Here is a 13,163-nt window from a genome sequence, read left to right as displayed (position 1 = left end):
GGCTCAGGCTCCAGAAAGGGGAAAACAGCCCACATCTGGCTAAAAGCTGCATTTAAATTCTCTTACAGAACTTTAAAGGCTACAGAACACTATTCAGATGCACACCAGGGAGCAAAGTGAGAGGGTGAGTTGTCCTGGAAGACAGTGGAAGGAAGAGTCCAGAAATGAACACAGTCCATTAGAGGGAGACCGAGTAGCATTAGTCGCCCAGTTGAGATGGGGCCTGGCAGCTCTTTTAGGGGCAACTGAAGATCTGATGAGGAGCATCTGGTCTTGGCCTCTGCAGCTGGGCTGGGAAGCCTCGGCAGATGTGTCTCTGTCCATAGAGCAGAAGGACCTGGCCGTGTACACAGGGGCAGTGCACAGGATAGACTAACCACTGCCTGAGCTTCAGCTGGAATTACACACAGGCCTCCGCACTGCCCACCTCTCCAACCTGAGGCAGAACAAGTAGGCTGAGGCTGCCACAGCAGATGCTCAAGCAAGTGTTTACCCCAAACAGCTGAGGTTTCAACAGGCCTACAAGTGAGCCCTGGCAACCAACAGAGGGATGCTTCCCTGGTCTTTGGTACAAAGTTCATATTCCTGGAATAGAAGAAGTTCCTGGGGGACGGTGGGGTGTATTTTTTTCCCCTGAAAGCCCCATAGAAGGGTGGATCTGAGCCAGTGAAGGGATGAGCCAAGAGGCAGTGAAAGGAATGAACTTCAAGGAGTAGCTTGGGGCCTGGAGGAAGGCACTTAGGCTGCTGGAGGAGTGTCCTAGTCAAAAGACCCTTTGAGGGGCCCCTGTCCATGGGTCTCTCTCCACGTGGCCTGGGCTTTCCAGGCCGTATTTCTCAGCATAATGCACATGTCTTCTTCTTTCACCCTCTTCAAGAGCCTCCAGCACCACACCCCCCAGCCCAGGCCGGAGGCCTGCCCCTCCTCACTTGTCATTCCACCGCCCTGTCCACTCCACTTCTCCCCAGGGATTTCGGATGCGGATCAGTTTCTGTAGGCTTCCGTTACTTTCAACCTGCAGGATTAGATAAGAGGGAAGTTGAGTTCAAGCTAGGGCTATAAAGACTTGGGCCCCAAACCCCCTTCTGCATGAACCAGGAGGTATGGGGGTGAGGATGGTGGGGAGGATTTAGGGGTTGAGTCCACGTATGTGGGAGGATCACAAAAGCTAGAGGGGGCTTGGCACCCAGATTGCTCGCTGCTACCCAGCTTTGGAAAATGAGAATTAGAGCTCCCAGGATCCAGCACTTGGGAGACGGGGCTGCTGGCACTTCACCTCTGAACCTCAGCTTAACCGACTAGAATAGGATGTGCTTTTGTTAAAGGAGCGCAGGGAAGCTTGACCACCTGTTGGTGATAACAGGCACATGTAGCGAGTGAATTCTGATTGAGTCCTGGATAGGGCAGGGGTGGGTGGCCAGAAAGGACATCTTGGGCAACTGGGAAAATGTTAATATGGACTTTATAATAGATGACATTACTGAATTAATGTTTATTTTCTTAGGTGTCGGAACAGTAGTGGAATTACTGAAGAGAATGTACTTATTCATACAGGATAAATGCTGAAGTATTGAGGAGGGAAGTGTCATAACGTCTGCAACTTACTTTCATATGGGTCAAAAAAAGTGCACACACAGAGATAAAGCCGGCGTGGCAAATGTTAGCAATTGGTGAATCTAGGGGAGTGGCAATTGGATAGTTATTATGCTAGTCTTTCGACTTTTCTGCAGACTTGAAAATTTTCAAATAAAAAAATGTGTGTGTGTGAGGAGGGTAGTTAAAAAAATCAAGGTGGCAGGGCACGGTGGCTCATGCCTGTAATCCCAGCACTTTGGGCGGCCAAGGCGGGCGGATCACGAGGTCAGGAGATCAAGAACATCCTGGCTAACACGGTGAAACCCGTCTCTACTTAAAATACAAAAAAATTAGCCGGGCGTGGTGGCACGTGCCTGTAATCCCAACTCCTCAGGAGGCTGAGGCAGAAGAATTGCTTGAACCCAGGAGGCAGAGGTTGCAGTGAGCCAAGATCGTGCCACTGCACTCCAGCCTGGGCAACAGAGAAAGACTCCATCTCAAAAAAAAAAAAAAAAAAAATCAAGGTTTTTTAAAAAAAGAACATGGGACATGCAGAAGACCTGGGGTCTGGACTGGGGTCTAGACTGGGTTCTGTAATTAACAGTGAACTTGAGCTGCTTGCTAATATTTTTTTTTTTGAGACAGGGTCTTACTTTGTCACCGAGGCTGGGGTGCAATGGCACGATCACGGCTCACTGCAGCCTCCACTCCCCAGGCTCAAGTGATCCTCCCACCTCAGCCTCCAGAGTAGCTGGGATGACACCTCATCTGCATGTCACCATGCCCGGCTAACATTTTTTTGTACAGATGGGTTCTTGCTGGGCAGCCCAGGTTGGTCTTGAACTCCTAGGCTCAAACGATCCTCCCAACTCGGCCCCTCAAAGTGCTGGGATTTATGTGTGAGCCACCTTACCAGCCCATAATATTTGCAATAACAATAGTGATCACAACAGCAAGGACAGCTACCTCCTTATGTACGATGTGTGAGGCACCTCTGAGCACTTCACATATATTAACTTGATCGAAGTTAATGGATATTAATATCATTTCCATTTTTAAAATGAGGAAACGAAGGGACAGAAAGTTCAAGTAACTGGCCCAGGTCACACAGCTGGTAAGAGGCAGTCAGATTTGAACATGGGCACGAATGCTTTTATGAGATCAAATGTGAAAGCACCTTATTGAGTATAAAATGCTATTCAGATGCATTGTTTTATTATTTTTAGCTGATCAAAATAGTAAGGTCGTAACTGTAAAACAGTAAAATCTCAAACAAGTAAAACCTGGGCCCCTGGCGCCGGTCACTGCGGCCACCAGGGGGCAGCGCGGCGCAGCGCGGCGCACCCGGCGCCAGGGCTGGAAAGAGACACACTTCCCCTCCCGCTCCGAACTTCAGGAGTGCGGGGCCTGAGTGCAAACGGGACCACCGTGGGGCCGCGCGGGCCTTTGGGCATCACCACAAACTGTGGCCATCGTGTTAGGACAGCAGGACCCCTGCACATCCGCGCCGGCCGTTACCTCCTCGGCTCCGGTGACCGAGTACGCGTGCCCCTTCACCAGCTTCTGAAACGTGATGGCCTCCGAGTCCGCGGCGCTGGTGATCTGCAAACAGGGCAATCGTCAGCCTGGCCGCACCCACTCTCCCTCCCTCGCTCCGGTCCTGCAGCCGGGCGGGACCGCAGGACGCACTAGCGCAGGCGCCGAGGCCTGGGGCCCGAGGCTCAGGGCTGCGCTTTCTTGCACCTGGAGAACCCTTCCTACCGCGTTCAAATGATGAATGCCGAGAATAACCAGAGAAAAGGCGGAATGCAACCCTCCGGGGGAGCGAGCACACGCATTCCCGTGTGAATAGCACATCCACAGATTTCTGCAGGCTGGGGAGGGCGGGCAAGGGCGCATGGCCGAGAGGGCCGGTGGGGGTCCTCGGTAGCGCAGGGCTGACACCCAGACAGCCTCGAGTGGCCCAGAGGCACTGAGCACAGCCCTCGCCCCACCACCAGCCCATGCTTTGTGGTCTGGCCTAGCCCAGCGGCAGGGTTTACACCAGGACGGTTCTTTGCTCTAGTCTGAGTCAGGATTTGCTTCTGTTTTAAGAACTCCTCACAGCCTCCCCTTTCCCCCATCTATTCTGATGGAGGTTGAGCCTGGGAAGAAGGGCTGGAGTAGAAAGGGTCTTCTGCCTCCACGTGTTCTGCTGATACACTGAGAATTCCTGCCTAGGGTGTCTGACCGACATTTTGGCTCCAAAAGCCAGGGCTTCTTATCTCTATCCCCAGCAGAGACCAGATCCTGGATGGGATAAAGCTCAGAGGTTGGGCACAGCGTTTGTCCCAAGGCTCCTGGGCACAGTGCCCACCTCCCATCCCCTGGGGAGGGTTGCCAGCAAGGCAATTATGAGGAAATGGTTCCTCCTCTTCCTTCTGAATTCTCCCACAGGCCTATTAGCTCTGCAAGCGTCCGGGGGAAGGCTGCACAGCCCTGCGGACGGAGGGGAAGGTGGCAGGAACAGCGGGTGGCAGGGGCTCCCAGGGAACCTGTGGTCAGAGGGGTGGGGGTGACTCAGAGCAGGCTGAGAGCGGGAAGCGGGCTGCAGAGGGAAGCACTGGAGGCACCACCACCCCAGCCATTGCACCTCCCACAGCCTGACTTCTGTCTGGCAACCCTTGGTTTCCAGGTGATGAGCAATAATGGTCGACATCCACCATAATAATGGCTCAGAAACCGATACCCCAAGAGATGCACTTTGAAATGCTGAACTGAAGAAGCCTCAAGATCTCGCTGACCTCCCCTTTCCTTCTTTCAATCCACTCTCCCACAAAGCACAGGAGGAAGCTATTCTCTGAAGTTCCCTCACCTGCCTAAAGCCTAGACCTGCTAAAGACGAAAACAGTTACCTCTGGTCCTTTCCTTGAGTTTTTATGAACAGAACTCATATTGCAGGAAGAAAGACAAGGCTGTCAACATGCCTAGACAGACTTGTCACAAACGAGTGTCGGCTCTGCAGGCCCAACAGACTTTACCGCAGGCCGTTTATGTACTTTAAGCCCATTGAATTCCCCTAAAAATCATTTACGACATCCCCAAAACCATCCACACCTCCCCATCTCCCTTCCCCTAAGAGGAAGGGTATATAACCATCTGTATCCCAGTGCATGGTGGGGAAATCACTTGTGATTCTCCTCATGCACATTAATACATTTGTATGCCATTTCTTTTATTAGTCTTCCTTTTGCCAGCTGATTTTCAGCAGACCTTCAGAGGGTGGAGAGAGGTTTTCCTTTGGCCCCTACATGGACGAGGGCTGCATTACGTTGTACACAGCAGCAGTGGGTTCCCTTGGGCACTGTGGGAGCCTCCCTTAAGCAAGAGCAGATGGGGTGAGGCTAGGGAAGGCAGCCTGGACTTACGTCGATGGAGCAGCCAAGGAGAGAGCCTTTTTCCAGAGCTTTCTGGATGATCTTGAACAGGTTGGGAGGGGGCTTCTTCAACTCATACCACTCAGCAATGCCTCCAGTGAAGTCTTCAAAGCCCTCAGTGGTGGCGCCCCCTGAGAGCGCTTCATAACATCCATTGATCCTACAAGAGGGGGTTACATGCTACCACTACCCTTGACACTACTGATGCTATAATCCCCCACCCCCTAGTGTCCCTTAGGTTTGATGCTCCAGGGAACCCCTGCTCATGTTCTCCTTGGCCTTGTCCCCAGCTTGGGGTGCCCAGGAAGGCAAGATATGGTGTCCACAGTTACCATTTCCCTGGTATTTTGTGTTTTAAAAAAATCATCAGGCCAGGTGTGATAGATCACGCCTGTAATCCCAGTACTTTGGAAGGCCGAGGTGGGTAGATCATTTGAAGTCAGGAGTTTGAGAACAGCCTGGCCAACATGGTGAAACCCCATCTCTACTAAAATACAAAAAAATTAGCTGGCTCTGTGGTGGCGCATGCCTGTAGTCCCAGCTGCTCAGGAGGCTGAGGCAGGAGAATTGCTCTAACTCCGGAGGCAGAGCCTGCGGTGAGCCAAGATCGCACCACTGCACTCCAGCCTGGGCAACAGAGCGAAACTCTGTATCAAAAAAAAAAAAAAAGTTCTCACAGAACCTTAGAGTTGGAAGGACCTTAGTAATTTTCTGGATGAAATTCCTGTATTGATTCTTTCTACATCCTGACAAGAAAGGGGAGGTCTAATGGGTCGTTTGGCATTGATAGTTTAAAAAAGGACACCAATTCAATAATGGTAGCGGTTTCCCTGAGAAACAGGCAGTGTGTTGGCAAGGGCTTAGTGCTCCTGACTCCTGATGCTGGAGCCCGGTGGTTTCCCTGACTTGAGTAACGAGCAGTGGGACTCAGAAGCATCCCTCAGCCCCCAGGTTCTCACAGCTGACCCCTCCTTCCTGGATTGAGACTGTAAGAAACAGAAATCCACTTGCTGCCTTAGAGTGGGGTCACTTTAATGGAAGGAGTCGGGCAGCACGGCCAACATGGGGCCATTCTGGAGAGGGGCCGGTGTGGGGCTTCCTACTGAGAATGGGCAGCCCTGGGCACTGGATGAACTCCACTGTGGGCAGCTGGGGTGGGAAGCAGCTGTGGGGAGGTGGGGAAGCCACTGCTAATCAGTGACATCATCTATTCTGGGCAAGTTTCCTACCTCTGCAATGAATGTTTTGCCCATTGGCAAAAACGTTTTTTTTAGTTGATACAAATGTGTCCTGCCAAGGAAGTAGAGCTCCTTCTCAAGGCCAGCACAACCAGTACCATAAGTTGTTCCTGTGCATTTGGCTAAAGATGGTGATAGCTGTCATTTATCAGCACACAATGTGGCCAGGCACTGGCATGCACGATCCCCTTGCATTTAGAGCCTAATTTTGGCTGAAGGAGTCCTTCTATAGAAAAGGACTTTCACTCAAAGTAGTCCTGGAATAGTTCTTATGTTTTGGAATCCAGGACAGTGGGGGCAGGCCATGGGGCCGGGGGAGGCACGGCAACTTACTTGGCGTAGGCCTTCTCCAGCAGGGCGCTCCAGAACTCGTTCCCCTCGGCTGAATGCACGAAGAGCAGCTCCCCATCCTTGGTGGGCAGCCTGTCGTCCACCACCACCTCCACCCACTCGCCGTATTGCCAGAACTGCAGGACAAGAGGAGAGGTGGGCTGGAGGAGGAGCTGGTGGCAGCGCTGGGACTCTGAGCCTCAGCTGCCTCTGGCTCCCCTGGAATAGCTTCCCTGAGCCCGTCCTGGGACGAGGTGCTCCCTTAACTCACCTATGCAGGCGGAGTCTTCACTGAAAAAGCAAAGACAGAGGCACCTGTCCATCCCTCCAAATCTACGCCCGCCCCTTTAGCATTCTGCCCTGTACCTTAGGCATTTTTTTTTTTTTTTTGAGACCATGTCTTGCTCTGTTGCCCAAGCTGGAGTGCAGTGGTGTGATCTCAGCTCACTGCAATCTCCACCTCCTGGATTCAAGTGATTCTCTTGCCTCAGCCTCCTGAGTAGCTGGGATTAAAGACACGTGCCACCACACCCAGCTAATTTTTTTTTTTTTTTTTTTTTAAGTAGAGACAGGTTTTCCCCATATTGCCCAGGTTTGTCTCGAATTCCTGGGCTCAAGCAGTCCATACACCTCGGCCTCCCAAAGTGCTGAGATTACAAGTATGAGCCACTGCACCTGGACTGGCTTTTCTTTTTCTCTCTCTTTTTTTTTTTGAGATGGAGTCTCTCTCTGTTGCCCAGGCTGGAGTGCAGTGGCACTATCTTGGCTCACTATAACCTCTACCTCTTTGGTTAAAGCGATTCTCCTGCCTCAGCCTCCCAAGTAGCTGAGATTATAGGCGTGCACCACTATGCCCAGCTAATTTTTGTATTTTTAGTTGAGATGGGGTTTCATTGTGTTGGCCAGGCTAGTCTCGAACTCCTGACCTCAAATGATCCACCCACATAGCCTCCCAAAGTGCTGAGATTACAGGCATGAGCCACCATGCCTGGCCAGCTTTTTCAGTTATTCCTCATTTACCTGCATAAAAGGAGAACTTTAACGTTTTGTTTCAAACTTCAAATAATAGTTTTTTTTAACTTGGGAATTATTTCCTGAACACTTTGCCTTACCTCCCTTTTTGCATGTCCCAAGAAGCCCCCCAGGGCCATCCTGGCAGGGTCCCACATTGGGTAAGCCAGAAAGCTTCCTGCTGTCGTCCAGCATCCTTTGTAAAACAGCGTTGGTCTTGGGAGTCTGCGAACACCAGGGACTGATGAACCCAGCCAAGCCAGGAGACTTTCTAGGCCCCCGGACCTGATGAGGAACCACTTGAGCCAACCATTAAGTTACCTGGAAGTGGAAGATCCCTGCATAGTTCTCCTGAAAGCTCTGGTTTAGGGGGACGACTCGAGCCAGGATTTCTTCATTCAAAGTGAGGGAGGCAATGGCGGCCAGCAGCCAGCAGTCACCTGTGAACACAGCACAAGGAGCTGTTATCAGAGGGTCTCAGAACCAGGAGCATGTTAAAAATCTTGTCTCCACCTCTCTGGGGGCTTGAAGTCTAAGACAACCTGTGAATAGACAGAGTGAAGTTTCAGGCAGTCCCCCATCTGAGGGTCGGGTCAGAGGGTTTGGGTGCTATTAGGTTGGTGCGAAAGTAATTGCGAGTTTTGCACCAACCTAGTCTTCTGAGGGAAATGCAAAGGGAGAAATGTTTTTGCTGTGTTGTGGTTTGGCAGAGATGGGAAATTCCATTCCCTCAAAGACCCAGAACTCTGGTGGCTGAACTGTGTCCTCAGAGCCCAGCCCTGCCCGATTCGCTGCAGACCTCCACAGTGAGCATCTGTGGAGGGAAGGAAACCAGCGTAGTTGCAGAGGCTTCTGAGCACACAGGCTTTGAACAGGAGTTTGAGCTGGGTGTGGTGGTGTGCGCCTGGAGTCCCAGCTATGATATTAATACTTGGGAGGCTGAGGTGGGGTATCCCTCGAGCCCAGGATTTCAAGGCTGCAGTGAGCCATGATCTCACCATTTGCACTCCAGCCTGGGCAACTGAGGGAGACCCTCGTCTCTAAATAAACAAACACATTTATAAAGGGGAGTTGAGTGAGAGAAAGGAAACGTAGTGCTAGACAGGCAGGGGACAAACGTTGCACGCCTCCTAGGAGGAGGGTCCAAGACAGGAAAAGAGGCTCTGGTGGGGAGTATAATTGTAGGAAGTGGGGAGCAGTGCAGACGGAAAAGCCCTGAGACAGAGGTAGAAGGCTGGATTATCTCCAAGGGTTTCTGTTCGGAGGGCAGAGGTCATTTCAAGGGGTAGACGAGGACGGACACAACGAGGTGAGCAGCTGGCCAGGCAGCCTGGCCCCTCTCGGAGCCTCAGGACCTTCCCCCATGACGTGGATAAGTGTGAGGCGTAATGAGAGCATTTGGCACCCAGTGCTAGGTTCTCAGCACAGCAGACACCACAATCATTTAATGCAGTTAGAAGCAGGCTGATGCCAGCAACAGCACCCAGATGGTTTGCAGGGAGGGGTCACCTCCACCACAAAACAAAAAACAAAGTGGAGTGGGGCTGGGAAGAGGAGAGGAAGTTTACTCCATTCTTAAGGAATGTGCATTCCTACAATTTCCCATGACAATAATGGGAAGTAGCCTCAAAGAAGTTTCACTGTTGGATTTATTTTCACCAATGGACAGGTTTATTAAAAATGTTATTGAAGCCGGGCGCGGTGGCTCACGCCTGTAATCTCAGTACTTTGGGAGGCCAAGGCCAGTGGATTGTTTTCAGCACTGGAGTTCGAGACTGGCCTTGGCAACATGGCAAAATTTCATCTAGACAAAAAATACAGAAATTTGCTGGGTGTGGTGGTGGGCGCCTGTGCTCCCAGCTGCTTGGGAGGCTGAAGTGGGAGGATTGTTTGAGCCCAGGAGGTGGAGGCTGCAGTGAGATGTGATCATGCCACTGCACTCAGCCTGGGTGACAGAAGAGCAAAACCATGTCTCTCTCTCTCTCTCTCTCTCTCTATGTGTATAAATATATATATATATATATATATAAAATATATTTAATGTATTGTTATTGATATATATCAATTACACACACATATACATAGATATATGTTACTGAAGTTCACTGAATTCTTTGGTTTTGTTTTCTTTTGTTTTTTGAGACAGAGTCTCGCTCCTGTCACCCAGGCTGGAGTACAGTAGTGTCATCTTGGCTTACTGCAACCTCCGCCTCCTGGGTTCAAGTGATTCTCTTGCTTCAGGCTCCCAAGTAGCTGGGATTACAGGCATGCGCCACCATGCCCGGCTAATTTTTTGTATTTTTAGTAGAGACAGGGTTTCACTATGTTGGCCAGGCTGGTCTTGAACTCCTGACCTCAGGCGATCCACCTGCCTCAGCCTCCCGAAATGCTGGAATTACAGGCATGAGCCACTAGGCCCAGCTGAAGTTCACTGAATTCTTTGAATTCTGGTTGATGACTTAGCATCCTGAGAGTTCCTGACCTAGCTTGTCCTGTTAGCACTTAGACATGGTTGCTTACAGCTCTTTGAGGCCTATTACGCTAATGACACATCTGTGGTAACTGGAGACATCCCCTCAGTCAGTCAGTCGGTAGCCTGGTGGCACATGCCTGCAATCCCGGCTACTTGGGAGGCTGAGGCAGGAGAACTGCTTGAACCTGGGAGGTGGAGGCTACAGTGAGGCAAGATTATGCCACTGCACTCTAGCCTGGTCAACAAAGCAAGACTCTGTGCTCCCAAAAAAGATGAGAAAAGAAAAAAGCTGGGCACGGTGGCTCATGCCTGTAATTCCAGCACTTTGGGAGGCCAAGGTGGCTGGATCATGAGGTCAGGAGTTTGAGGCCAGCCTGGTCAAGATGGTGAAACCCTGTCTCTACTAAAAATACAAAAATTAGCTGGGCACGGTGGTGGGTGCCTATAATCCCAGCTACTTGGGAGGGTGAAGCAGGAGAATCGCTTGAACCCAGGAGGTGGAGGTTACAGTGAGCCAAGATCACTCCACTGCACTCTAGCCTGGGTGACAGAGCAAGACTCTGACTGAAAGAAAGAAAGAAAGAAAAGATAAAAGAGGTCAGGCACGGTGGCTCACGACTCTAATCACAGCACTTTGGGAGGCTGAAGTGGGCAGATAGCCTGAGGTCAGGACTTTGAGACCAGTCTGGCCAATATGGTGAAGCCCTGTCTCTACTAAAAATACAAAAATCAGTCGGGCATAGTGGTGCACACCTGTAATCCCAGCTATTCAGGAGGCTGAGGCAGAAGAATAGCTTGAACCCAGGAAGCGGAGGTTGCAGTGAGCTGAGATCGTGCCACTGCACAGTAGCATGGGCAACAAAGGAAGACTCTGTCTCAGAAAAAAAAAAAAAAAGAAGAAGAAAAGAAAGAAAAAAAGAAAAGAAAAAGATAACATAAAAGAGTCCAGCCAGGGTGGCTCACGCCTCTAATGCCAGCACTCTGGGAGGCTGAGGTGGGCAGAGCGCCTGAGGTCAGGACTTCGAAACCGGTCTGGCCAGCAAGGTGAAGCCCTGTCTCTACTAAAAATACAAAAATTAGCTGGGAATAGTGGCACACGCCTGTAATCCCATCTATTCAGGAGACTGAGGCAGGAGAATAGCTTGAACCTGGGAAACGGAGGTTGCAGTGAGATGAGACTGCACCATTGCACTTCAGCCTGGGCAACAAGAACAAGACTCCATCTCAAAAAAAAAAAAAAACCCAATAAACAAAAGATAAAAGAAAAAAAAGAATTATATATTTTTTACAGCCAAAGATTCAAAAAGTTTTTTTTAATCAGTTTTCCAAATTCTGGAGTTGAGGGAGATTTAGAGGCCACTAAAAAATGTCTTGAGTTTTAAAAAGATGGGAAGCATTTGAAGTCCTACTTTTCATTTCTGATTCCTTCACTCTTTCCCTCACCCCAATCAGCAAAATATTTTGAACCAAGTTGGGAAGCTCCCTTACCCAGCTAACTTCTTTTCTTTAATATCTGCTTGTATAAGCTTTCTCAGTGACGAGACCTACACGGTTAGACAAAGGCTTAGATGTGGCAGGTCTGAGCTAAAAGCCTCCTGTGCATTATCCTGGGATCTCACTTCGGTGTCACAGAAGAGTTCGAGGTAGGTACTATTTTAATCCTATTTCAGAGTTGAGGAAACTGAGGTTTAAGGAGTTGAGTGGATCACCCGAAGGTCCTAGCTAATCAGCGGCTGTCAGGTCTATCTGCAAAGCACAGGCTTTTGATGTATAATATAAGCAAAACAGTCTCCTCTGCAAAGAGCCTGGTGTCAACTTCAAATTCACCTAATTCAAAGGACATTGTCTTGGGGACTTTTGTCCTTGAGAAGTGACTCAGTGGTGTTTCAGTGTCTGGGCTGTACAGAGTTCTCACTCCATCTGGACCGCCCATGTCCACAAGAGGGTTCCTCCCACAAGAAACCTGTTCTACAACCTCATCAGGTGTAGCCTTAGTCCCTCTTTCACAGCTGAGGGTCCAGATCCTTGGCTCTCCCCATTGAGGTCAGAATCTACCTTACGTAAAATATGAAAAACCTTCCTTCCAGATCATCCTGCAGTGATTTGTTCCTGGTCAGGTGCCCTGGTTGAAGTCCATGGCGTCTCCTCCCAGCAAAGCCTGTTTAGGGCAGTTATATCCTGGTCCAGATAAAATAAGCAAGGGTTCAAGAAGGGTGGAACCGCTTAACTCAAGTGCTACAAACCGGTTTTGGCTTAAACTGTCTTTAGCTCCAGGAAAGCCCCCCCAGAGAGGGTGCCTTCAATGATGGAGACCTCTCCTGGAATGTCGCCATATGGATGGGACCAGCAAAAGAAAGATCTATAGGTTTTAACATTACGTATCTGCAAATAGTATTTTCCTTGTGCTCATTTTTTTTTTTTGGAGAGGGGAGCTTTGCTCTCCAGTCACACAAGAAATTTTGGCAGAGGGGAGGGTGGGATGGCTACTCAGACCTTGGTGTACCTCCAAGGACTGTCTGAAAGGTGCACTTGGCACAACCAAAACTCCTGCCTTCCTCTCCTGGGGGAATGTTCAGTTGTTACAAGCTCTTAGCCTTCCTGCTCAGGTACGAAATCTGTTTATAGGCCAGGCGTGGTGGCTCACACCTGTAATCCCAGCACTTTGGGAGGCTGAGGTGAGTGAATCACATGAGGTCAGGAGTTTGAGACTAGCTTGGCCAACATGGTGAAATCCCATCTTTACTAAAAATACAAAAATTAGCCAGGTGTGGTGGTACACGCCTGCAGTCCCAGCTACTCGAGAGGCTGAGGCATGAGAATCTCTTGAACCCGGGAGGTGGAGGTTGCAGTGAGCCAAGATTGCACAACCACACTCCAGCCTGGGGGACAGAGTGAGACTGTCTCAAAAAAAAAAAAAAAAAAAAAATCTGTTTATGCTTGGCTGTCTGTTGATAACCGTTGATAATCTTTCGATCCTTAACTACTCCATTTATCTCAGAGCAGAAACTATTATCTTGGGAACTTAGTGCCTGGACGGTGGTGAGCTGGAGTTGAGTGCCAGATACATTCCAGCTGCCTCTTCATGCCCAGTCTGTAACCTCCATCCTGCTGCCTGGGAGC

General features: G+C 50.1%; 1 protein-coding gene across 1 annotated transcript in view; it reads right to left on the bottom strand.

Moving 5' to 3' along the window:
• The window catches only part of CAPN2 (calpain 2), a 61,445-nt gene that overhangs the window by 22,227 nt on the left and 26,055 nt on the right, over positions 1–13,163 (bottom strand). The window contains exons 3-7 of the mRNA XM_012459749.2: positions 7,892–8,010; positions 6,563–6,696; positions 4,983–5,151; positions 3,094–3,177; positions 930–1,015 (exon numbers count right to left, since the gene is read on the bottom strand). Of these exons, the coding sequence (XP_012315172.2) occupies positions 930–1,015; positions 3,094–3,177; positions 4,983–5,151; positions 6,563–6,696; positions 7,892–8,010 (592 nt within the window). The remainder of the gene's footprint in view (positions 1–929; positions 1,016–3,093; positions 3,178–4,982; positions 5,152–6,562; positions 6,697–7,891; positions 8,011–13,163) is intronic.

This window comes from Aotus nancymaae, unplaced genomic scaffold (genome assembly GCF_030222135.1).
Source record: "Aotus nancymaae isolate 86718 unplaced genomic scaffold, 86718_ANA_hifiasm-v0.15.2.pri h1tg000032l_0, whole genome shotgun sequence".
Lineage (NCBI taxonomy): Eukaryota > Metazoa > Chordata > Mammalia > Primates > Aotidae > Aotus > Aotus nancymaae.
This window is presented reverse-complemented; position numbering and strand designations above follow the sequence as displayed.